The sequence below is a fragment of the Pangasianodon hypophthalmus genome, chromosome 8 (assembly GCF_027358585.1).
Source record: "Pangasianodon hypophthalmus isolate fPanHyp1 chromosome 8, fPanHyp1.pri, whole genome shotgun sequence".
In the NCBI taxonomy this organism is placed as follows: domain Eukaryota; kingdom Metazoa; phylum Chordata; class Actinopteri; order Siluriformes; family Pangasiidae; genus Pangasianodon; species Pangasianodon hypophthalmus.
This window is the reverse complement of record NC_069717.1, coordinates 21102418-21113679: the sequence shown is the minus strand read 5'-3', so window position 1 is coordinate 21113679 and position 11262 is coordinate 21102418. Positions and strand designations below refer to the sequence as shown.

The following is an 11262-nucleotide window of genomic DNA, read 5'->3' as shown; positions in this document are numbered from 1 at the left end:
ATATAATATAATATAATATAATATAATATAATATAATATAATATAATTTTGCCTTTGTGCAGATTGATTTTGTTCTTTACAGTCTGTTGCTAATCTGATACTTAGATACCTCTGGTAGCTAGATCTTGGATGTAAAATATCATCTCTCAAACCATGGCCAAATTTCATCCATGTCCCAGCAGATTGTCCCACATAGGTATATGTGGAACATATTTAATTATAATATACTCTATATTATATTATATTATATTATATTATATTATATTATATTATATTATATTATATTATATTATATTATAAAAATCTGATTTGGAAAGGTGATTTTTGTGTAGGGAATAGAGTAAAGCAAATAATATATTTTGGAGAATTATTGGTGATAATTATACTCGGGTCTCTGCTGGAGTTGGACAGGTAACCTTAATAACTTGATGAGTTACCAGAAATGCAGTGCAGCATTGGATAGGATTATTTAATTATCTGTGGCCTAAATCATTTTCTGCTGACATCGTGGAAAGCAATGGTAATCCCAGGTACAATATAAAGCAAACGGCATACACCCAGGATCCATTTGTAGCACAGACCTGACTCATTCCACCACCGTCCCTCAGACGTAACCAAAGTCCAGTGCAGAGGGGGCACCACACCACTCAACCACAGCCATGAATGGAACAGAGGGGCCGTTCTTCTACGTGCCCATGTCCAATGCCACTGGCATTGTGAAGAGTCCATACGAATATCCTCAGTACTACCTAGTGGCACCATGGGCATACGCCATGTTGGGAGCCTACATGTTCTTCCTCATTATCATCGGCTTTCCAATCAACTTCCTTACGCTGTACGTCACCATTGAGCACAAGAAGCTGCGCACACCCCTAAACTACATCCTCTTGAACTTGGCTGTTGCTGACTTGTTAATGGTGTTTGGTGGCTTCACGACCACGGTATACACATCTATGCATGGCTACTTCGTCTTTGGGCGCCTTGGCTGCAACCTGGAAGCCTTCTTTGCAACTTTTGGTGGTATCAACTCACTCTGGTGCCTGGTCGTGCTCTCCATTGAGAGATGGATAGTTGTTTGCAAACCCATGAGCAACTTCAGATTTGGAGAGAACCATGCCATCATGGGAGTAGCATTCACCTGGGTCATGGCATTGGCCTGTACTGTGCCCCCCCTGGTCGGCTGGTCTCGTTATATCCCTGAGGGCATGCAGTGCTCATGCGGAATTGACTACTACACTCGTGCAGAGGGGTTCAACAATGAGTCCTTTGTCATCTACATGTTCACGGTCCACTTCTTGATCCCTCTATTCATCATCACCTTCTGCTATGGCCGTCTGGTCTGCACTGTCAAGGAGGCTGCAGCTGCACAGCAGGAGTCTGAAACCACCCAGAGAGCTGAGCGTGAGGTCACACGCATGGTCATCATCATGTTCATTGGCTACTTGGTTGCCTGGTTGCCCTATGCCAGTGTGGCTTGGTACATCTTCACCCACCAGGGCAGTGAGTTCGGGCCTGTCTTCATGACCCTCCCAGCCTTCTTTGCCAAAAGCTCCTCATGCTTCAACCCTATCATCTATGTCTGCATGAACAAGCAGTTCCGCCACTGCATGATTACCACCCTGTGCTGTGGCAAGAACCCCTTCGAGGAAGAGGAGGGCGCCTCCACCACTGCCTCCAAGACCGAGGCCTCATCCGTGTCCTCCAGCTCCGTTTCCCCGGCATAAAAACACAAGCCAACTTACTCACTGTAGCAAGACCAACTGGGCACCCCTACAACAGCCATCGAGACGAAGACAGCCCAGAGAATCAAGTGACCACAACGACTCGCAGAAGTAAAGTCTTTTCACCCTTTTGTATGGTTATACAACCCAATTGGTTCAACTAAAGACAGTTGAGAGAAAGGACGAGCCACGTCCATGTTGTTTCTATAATTTAAAGTCCAGCATAGATGTGCATATTTTTTTGTTTTTAAATATGGCAAAAGGAAATAATACCTTAGCACTCTTAATGTTGGACTCCTAATGTTACTGGCTTTGTCGTGATTGTAGAGGCATGTAATCAAGGCAAAATAAAAATAAAATGCACATTGCAAATGAGTAACCCTTTTCATGTTTTAATTGAGCTGCACTGTTAACCAAACATGTTACACTAGCATTTTCAAATGAATAAAAACAGACATATCTGAAATGAGAGATTCACTGTGGTGTATTTTCTCCTTCTTACTGGATCTCAGTGAATGATGATTTTCACTTTCACTTATAATACATACTTTGTCATAATATCTGGTTTCAGGGATATCTGCAAAAAAGCAGATTAAAAGTACATTAAAGGTTAATTAATCATAAAATGTAATTAAATGAAGTCAAGTAAATGTAGAGAAGTAAACAGGAAAGGTAACCAATAACTAGAAGTACTTTCATGGTAATATTTAATATCTTGCATTGTAGGTCTATTTTGGAATCAAGTCTATTAAAGTCTATTTTGGAATCAAGGCCCATAGTCACCTTGGATTAAGGGCTGTTCAAGCTTTATGTGGCATTACATCATAAATATTGACTACGACATGATAAGCTATGTTTACCTTTTCCCAAGGTCAGCATGACAAGTATACATAGGCAGATTATGATTATGTATATCCTACTCACCTTGTAGACATATATTCACAGTGCAGAAACAAAGCTGAATACACACACACAAGGCAACTTGTGTATGGACAGGAAAATTAAATAATGTCCAAGCAACATTAACACACCGTGGACAACAGCATCAGCAAGGCATCTAAACAGCAACTAAACAGTGGGCACTTAGATCATTTAGTGGTTAGTAATTACAGGTCCTGAATATTTAGGTGTGTTAAGTGGGCCAGAGAATCTGCAGACATGTCCATGGCAGATGTGACATATACATGAAAATATATGAAAAATCATGTAAAAAAGAATGTGGCTGATGTAGAAAATGCCCTTAGTTATATAACTATCAATTATTGTCTAATTATGTTTCTAAGTTCCATCAGAAGAACTGCAGTTACACAACTTGTATAACCTGTTAGAAAGTTGTGTGGAATTACAGTTAAAAACATGTCATTAAAAGCATAGTTTGTTGCTTCCTGTGTGTTTTGTTGACAATCTTTTAATAAAAAGAAATACCTTGTTCAGTGGTTTTGTTAATTAGAGGATGTTTGTGTAGAAGCTGTTTTTCCGCTTTGTGATATTTATGGAAGTAATTTCACTTTTTGTTGCAAAGCAAGATACTTGTGGCAGCAATAACAAGACTTGGCTAATTTTGAAAAGATGTAAATAGAAGATGTTTCTGTTGGGGAACAAGTCTTTATTGTGGCTTCAAATATCAGGCATAAAAATGTGGAATCTAGGCCTAGAAAGCACCAAATTAGGAACAGCAGTATGTCTGCATGTTCATATAATTATCCAATCAGCCAGTCATGTGGCAGCAGCACAATGCATAACATCATGCAGGTACAGGTGAACTTCAAGGTATTGTTCACACCAAACATCAGAATGGAGAAAAATTTGATCTTAGTGACATGGTGGCATGGTTGTTGGTGCCAGATAGACTGGTTTGAGTATTTTAGAAACTGCTGATCTCCTGGGATTTTCACACACAACAGTCTTTAAAGTTTATACAGAATGCTGCTAAAAACAAAGAACATCCAGTGAGCAGTGGTTCTACAGGCGAAAAGACCTTATAGATGAGAAAAGCAAGAGGAGAATGGTTAGACTGGTTCAAGCTGACAGGAAGTCTACAGTAAGTCAAATAAGCACTCTTTACAACTGTGGTGAGCAAAAAAGGAGAAAAGCATCCCAGAACACACAACATGCCACAACATCCTGGCCATTCTCCTGTGAACTCTCTCATCAACAAGCAGCACCTCCATGCTCCATGTCCAGATTGAAAAGAGATCATAGATCAATCTATGTAATATATATATATTTTACATGGATTGATCTATGATCTCTTTTCAATCTGGACATGGAGCATGTGTGCTATTTCATTGGTTCCATACTGAAATGTACACTTCTCTTACTGACATTCAGCACACACCTTAGGACATTCTTGTTACAGTGCCAGTCTATAATAATACCTACACTACACACAATCTGAGTTTTGTTTTGTGATATGTTTCCATGTCTTCTGCATGAGCCATTTAGAATTTAAAAACTTCTCAATCTAAATCTCCAGTATATAGTTCCCATAGTGAATTGATGTGAGCATACTCACCCAGAGATTTGGTCCACTGTAGATAGTATCATCTTAAATTGTAAGCATAAACCTCACTACTCAGGAGTTATTCTAACAATAGGATAATACAAAAGGAAATTCATTTTCTACATTTCTTGATCATTTTTAGAACAGCCCAATATAAAAGAGTGGCTCTTGGAAAAAACTGCCTTATGTAATTGATGAGTTAACAATTTATTCATCCACCCTTTTTGGGTTGCTCTAATGTCTCTGATTCAGCCTCTACAGGTATTGCAGTACCATTGACACATCAACTCAGCTTATTTGTATTGCACTTATAACAAGAGACCTTACCACAAATCAGCTTTACTGAAAGCTGGATGTAGATTTATATTCTGAGAAGACATAAGGAAGAATCCGTGAATGGAACCATACCCAAAAGGGAAACCATCCTAACGTAGTGATGTTATGACACCGCATAACATTACTGCACATGAATATTATTTTGTCAGTAACATTGCCTTCTTTCACATTCCACAGAAGTGTTCAAGAAACCATCACACTCAGTCTCCATGGCAACCACTCATCAAGGTCCATTGGCCGCATCAGTCTCTCATGGGAGGGTTTGGCTAATGACGATGTCATACTCACAGACGGCAATGTGATTAACTGGGTGAAACACACGCACACACACAGAGAGAAAGAGAGAGCGCTTGACTAAGAGAACTTTCTAATGATCTAGATGATGCTGCAACCTGCCAAACATTTACAGTTGGTTCAGAAATTTTCAGACCCCTTCAGTTTTGCACACTTCATTGTGTTATAGATTTAATTTAAAATAGATTACACTTTAAATTAAATCTGTAACACAATGAAGTGTGCAAAACTTTTTTTTGCCAGCAGTCTACACACAATAACCCATAATGACAGCAAAAACAAGTATTTGGAAATTTATGCAAATTTATTGAGTACTTTGTACAAGCACCTTTGGCAACAGTTACAGCTTTGAGTCTTCTTAGGTAAGTCTCCACAACTTTGCACACCAGGATTAGGGCAGTTTGTCCCTTTGTTCCTGGAAAGTCTGGTAATTTGCCATCTTCAGGTCTATCTACAGATGTTCTAATGGGTTCAAGTCTAGGCTCAAGGACATTCAGTGATTTGTCCCAAAGCCTCTTCAGCATTGTCTTGGCTGTATGCTTCAGGTAGATGTTGTGCTGAAGGGTGAACCTTCGCCCCAGTCTGATGCCATGTGCATTTCTTCAAAGACCTCTCTGTATTTAGCTCTATTCATCATTCCCTCAGTTCCAACTAATCTCCCCATCCCTGCCACTGAGAAGCAACCACACAGCACGATGCTGTCACCACCATCCTTCACTATGGGGATGGTATTATCCAGCTGATGAACTAGCAGAGTACCTGGTTTTTGCCAGGCGTATAGCTTGAAGTTCAGCTTGTTAAATTTGTGCCTCATCAGACCAGAGAATCTTTTTCCTCATGCTCTCAGAGTATGCCTGACAAATGCTACTCACTTAGGGGTGGCTTCCGTCTAACCATTCTACCATAAAGGCCTGATTGATGGAATATTTCTGAGATGGTTGACCTTCCATCTCATCAGAGGTGGAAGCTCTGTTACAGTGGCAATTGGATTCTTGGTCACCTCCCTGACCAAGGTCCTTCTAGCCCCATTATTGAATTTTGTAGGACAGTCCTCTCTAGGAAGAGTCCTGATAGTTCCAAATTTCTTCCATTTCAAAATGATCTAGCCCAATGTGCTCCTGGGAAAATTCAAAGCTTTAGAAACAGTTTTATACCTTTGCCCAGATCTATGTCTCAACACAACTTGATCACAGAGGTCTATGGAGAGGTCCTTGGATTTCATGGCTTGGTTTTGGGTCTGACATGCACTGTGAATTGTGGGATCTTATACATGCAGGTGTGTGCCTTTCTAAATAATGTCCAATTAACTGAATTTACCATAGTTGTACTCCAGTCAATTTCTGCAGACATCTCAAAAAAAAAAAATCAAAGCAAATCAAATACTCTGAATACTTATCTAAATGTGATTTCCATTTTTGAGTTATAATAAATTAGCAAAAAATTTCTAAAAACCTGTCTACACCTTGTCAATATGGGTTATTATGTGTGAAATGATAGTGAAAAAGTACATTTAACCCATTTTAAATTAAGTCTATAACACAAAAAAGTGTGCAAAAACTGAAAGGGTCTGAATACTTTTCAAACCTACTGTATATCTGTAATTCAAGTGGAAGCCTAAGTGGCACTGCTAGGATAATGAAATGTCTACTTCTGCCATATTTGTTTCATGTTTTTTATTATTATTATAAAATAAAATGTCATACTATGCACTTGCAGAGTAATACACAAAACTTATAGAATAATAGTACTTCAAATGCTTCTTAAACTGCAACATAAACAAAGGTTTATTATTTATATGATGTCAGATCTATAAAGCTGTGTACATAGATCACACTAAGTATCTGCACTCTATTACTTAATTTCTGTATTATACACTACTTATTACTACTTACGTGGATTCATATAAAAGAGAGGAAATTTATGAATTTGTATGGAAAACTTTATTTGATAATAAAAATAGCATTCACAGACTTCTTTTTGATAGCTACATATACATTGCGATCCATTTGAAGGAGGAAAGAAAAAGCTTTACTGGATAGGTCAACATCTACTTGTACTTAGACTAACATTATGAATAGCTTCATGAGTCAAATAAAGCTATGGACAATGTAGTATCTATATATGCATAGTGTTTCATAAAAAAGATTGGCCCATATACATGTACTGCTTTCATTTACACAGAAAAAGCAAAAGTCCAGAGAACATTGCAGAGAGACCACAGACAGTATACAAGTGCTATACAATAAAAAGGCAGGCTATGCATCACAAGAGATAGTCGGCCCCATCTCATTCTCAAACAACGCCTGATCAACCCCAAATCTTTCCCCACCCTGGAAAAAAAACAGATCGTCGGTCGGTCGTCTCTGGATTTTTGAAACATGCCTGATTTAGAGTATAAATTACACATATTATCTATGACTCACCGCCTCTGCTTGAGGAGTATAAACATACCATATCATGTTCCTCAAGATGGACGGTTCTCATAAATTCTCTTTTGTACAAGAAAAGGCAACGGTCTCATCTTTTCCACAGGTTGCTATTACTTACATACAGTAGTAAAAGTCTGTACACGCGACGGTGGCTGACAGGTTAGTGGTTCCATACAGTACTATGAAGATGGCAGCGATGCAACTTGCTGTGTTTTCCGTCATCATGTTTAGAGACTTCATGTCGGCTTGTCAAATCTGAAATGTTATATACACAGGCACAAAAAAATGCATTCATACAGACACGCATAGCTCAGCATTAATCATACTCCAGTGCAAAGACATGGAATGGCTCAGGTGGACAGACGGTACCACATCTGCCCTTGTTCAGAACTTTCTTATGGTTTATGTTTGTTATATCCAGGCTTGCTCTCTGATTTAAAACTGAGAAAGGCATCTTTCTGCTAAGATATCTTTGCTAAGCCCTGAAAACCTATGGACAACCAAAAAAAATCTCCACATTTACTAGGGTCATGTCTGTCAGGTGAATCACTGTTTTTGTTTTTTTTTCCCAGACTGGTTTCAAGGTAGACACTGGACACAATCTTACTGTTATTGTTCCGTCACTCACTGCTGATGAATGACGGCCTTTTTGAGACATTTTGAATAACAGGATGGATTAGAAATTTGGCTTGTTTAGGTCAAAGGGGAATTATGGGTAGAGCAGCACTCTGGCCCTGTGCAGCAGTCCACACAATCAAGCGAGAACTTCAGTCAGATAATCACACACAGTAGATCAAGCAACAGAATTTCAGTTAGGGAGGAGAAACCATCTTATTCACTTCATTATGTGCCAATTAAAAAAAATAAATACACTTTAAATATATTACTTCATTAGACAGTAGCATCATAGTTTGTATATATATATATTTTTTAAATTTGCCTTCACTTGAGATGATCACACACATATGTAAACACATGTATTCATCCATAAAATGTACACACACCCTTGTGCTCTGATCTGCTAAAATTGCAGTTATGAGGAATATATAGGACACACAGCATTAAAAAAAAAAAAATAATAATTAAAAAAAATTTACTTCAAAAATGAAATGAAAGTTAACAGAGGGGAAAAACGTGCTCTCTTAACTGATCTGACACCGATTTGCACAAAAGCTCACTCTCTGATCAATACAACACTGTAGAGATATAAAACAAATAAACAAACAAACAAACAAAATGAATAAAGTAGACATAAGATTGTTCTGTTGCTGTATTTGTGGCTGGTCTGCAGAATTTTCTTGTCCTGGGATAAAATGTGCAGACATAAAATAAGTCGACTGTGCAATCAATTAATCAATTTATCAATCAACCAATCGAAGAATCAGTCACTCCATTTACCATTCATTCAAACAATCAATCAGTCACCTCATTAGGGCTTTTAAAACCAGTGTGATATTATCAGCTATCCAGCTGGATGAGAGTTTATGGTTATGGGTTTCCCGTGCTCAGATGCTGAGGTCGGCTTGGTTCTCTTTGTAAAGCCGTCTCTTGGACTGGGGAATCGAGATGGTGCTGTTGGCTTTCATGGCGTTGTAGTAATCCTTCAGCCTGGGAGCGGCCGCCTCTTCAAGGTAACTGCTATTGCTGCTGCTGTCTGATTCTCTCCGGTAGCGTCTCTGGGGTGTGCCATTGCTCCAAAACCTCTCCTCCCGTTCACAGGAAGAAAGCCCATTCTTTAGGCTGTTATTGGGTCTCTCTGGAGTGGAGGTGAGGTAGCCCTCTTCTTGGTAGCTCCGGCTGGGGGTCTGTGGCTGCCATTTCTGCTGGGGCTGGAAATGCCTTTCCGGCGTTCCAATCTGTCGGGTGAAACTGTGATTAGAACCACGAGAGACTTGTTCTGGAGAATAATCACGTTGTGAGCGTTCGGCCCTTCGGTCCATGGATTTTGCCCTATGCCGGTCTGGAGAGGAGCCATTTTTACGTGTTGGGGAGCGATCCAAAGAGCCACGGCGTGTTTTTGTGCCTTTCCTTCTTTCCGGGGAGCGATGGCGGCCTCGAGCCTCCCGGTCTGTAGGCTTCTTCCCGAAGCCACTCTCTTTCCTCAGTGTCTTGAAGAGCTTGGCGATGCCGCTTTCTGACTCAGATTTCTTGACTTTACGGCCAGAGTTCTTCTTGTCGTTTTCAGGGGAATGTGAAGGGGAATGCAAAGGCGAGTGGACACCTCGGGTATTAGCACGATTGTTGCTCCAGGTGTGGTTCTGAGGGTGTTTGGGGTGATGGGTGTGGTCTCTGTACTCCTCCCTACTCAGATCCTTCTCTCGTTCACGCCCTCTACCTCTCTGCCACTGCTCCTGGGACCAGGGGTTTGTGTGGTGTTCTGATGTGTAGCTGTTCTCCAATGGGAGGTGAAAGCGGCTGTTGGGCAGCAGCGTTCTCACTTCCGGAATATTTTGTGGCCCGGGTGGGGCAGGGTACCCGTCATTGGGCCCGTCTGCAAAGGAGCATATTTTACATTTAAATTACTTAGACAGCAATAGTAGTAAATCACTTTACATACTTATATCTCATGTTTTAAGCAAAGATAATGTTGTCTAAAACTCAAAGAATATTCCAAACATAAAATTTCTGGTCTTTCATATGTCCTTAGTTAAAAATGAGTTTAACTCAAATGTCCAAATTCTATCAAATCTCATTTTGACAAAATAAACAATGTCTAACTGATCATACATGCTTAAAACAAGATACATTTTGGCATTAGTCATTATGCTATGTCATAAGTTAATGCTGGTGTTGCCCTGGTGTAATGCAATCAGTAGCACAACAGAGACAGGTAGAACTAGTGCTCCAGTAACAAAGTGATGTCATTCTTGAGAATAAAAAAAAACATTCTGACAACACATATCTTTCACAGATCCATCACAGACAAATAACAGAACATTCATGCAATGTGGGAACACACACTGTGTGAAGCTTTCTTGTGACTCACAATTTTTGTTCATACTCAACCTTATATATAGGTTGTGAACACAAAGAGGAAAGACATAAGCAGAGGAACTTGCTACAACTGTCTAACAGTCGACACCAGCAGGTGCTGCAAACATATTATAGCAAGGCAAACATGTTCTTAATGAATATGAATACTGACTAACTGGGTAACACTATAAAAATAGGACCTAATAAGTTTGTTAATGTTGTTGTTGCTTTATGACCATTAATAATTGCTAAATCATGGGCTATTAAACCTTTATATAATGATATTTAGAATTATTAAATATTAATCAGACCTAATTAAAAACTATGTAGTAAGTAATGTTGCAGTCAATATTAATAAATAACGCCATTATATTTTATATATAATTATAGCATTAATTAACACCTATCCAATGATGAATAATTCAGTTGCTAATTGCACTGTTAATGCTAACATTGCTATGGCTCATGATAATTATGCAGTCTTGATTTATTTTGTAAATGTTTAATGAAACACAGTATATCTATGCTTACGTTTCATAAATATGATTAGAGCTTATATGATGCTTTACAAATGCATGAAATGTGGTTTTAACACTCACTCAAGTATTAAGGTGCTAGCTAATGTGTGGTGACAACAGGATTAGAAAATATGCAAAGTGTTTGTGTTGTCACATACAATAACTACATACCAGTTACACCTTTGGTAAACCTTGTGACAGAAGTCTGAACTACAAGTATAGCTGACAACAGTCTCAGGGAAGAGTGTGGTGACAAACTAGCATAAACATCATCATCAACATCATCTTCACAAGCATTATGCTGACATGCACCTGTGAGCTGAAATGCTAACTGCAACAGCACAAATCCATACTGCTTTATGGATTCCAGCAATGGGTCAGCAGTCAGTGCAGTGTATTATGGGTAAAACAGCACGGTGGCAAGATGAAAGCGCAGCAAACGTGAGGTGGTGTGGTGAGGTGAAGGGCTGGGATGGTGTAAGCAAAAT

General features: G+C 39.2%; 2 protein-coding genes across 20 annotated transcripts in view; one reads left to right on the top strand and one right to left on the bottom strand.

Moving 5' to 3' along the window:
- Window positions 1–562: 562 nt before the first annotated feature.
- On the top strand, window positions 563–2096 carry LOC113533345 (rhodopsin). Its single transcript, XM_026925421.3, has one exon. It carries the CDS (start codon window positions 660–662, stop codon window positions 1722–1724), a length of 1065 nt encoding a protein of 354 aa, XP_026781222.1. The 5' UTR covers window positions 563–659; the 3' UTR covers window positions 1725–2096.
- A 4683-nt stretch (window positions 2097–6779) lies between these two features.
- Window positions 6780–11262, bottom strand: part of LOC113533118 (membrane-associated guanylate kinase, WW and PDZ domain-containing protein 1-like) — a 110488-nt gene continuing 106005 nt past the window's right edge. For 16 of the 19 annotated variants that reach the window (XM_053235855.1, XM_053235841.1, XM_053235843.1 and 13 more), the window contains one exon: window positions 6780–9774. In XM_053235855.1, coding sequence (XP_053091830.1) covers window positions 8789–9774 — 986 coding nt within the window. In that variant the 3' untranslated portion in view covers window positions 6780–8788. The remainder of the gene's footprint in view (window positions 9775–11262) is intronic. The other 3 variants (XM_053235858.1, XM_053235856.1, XR_008302134.1) reach the window with 2 other exon arrangements.

What these genes read in the sequence shown, in the direction of transcription:
- LOC113533345 (XM_026925421.3), top strand. Translation starts at nt 660, where the DNA reads ATGAATGGAACAGAGGGGCCGTTCTTCTACGTGCCCATGTCCAATGCC.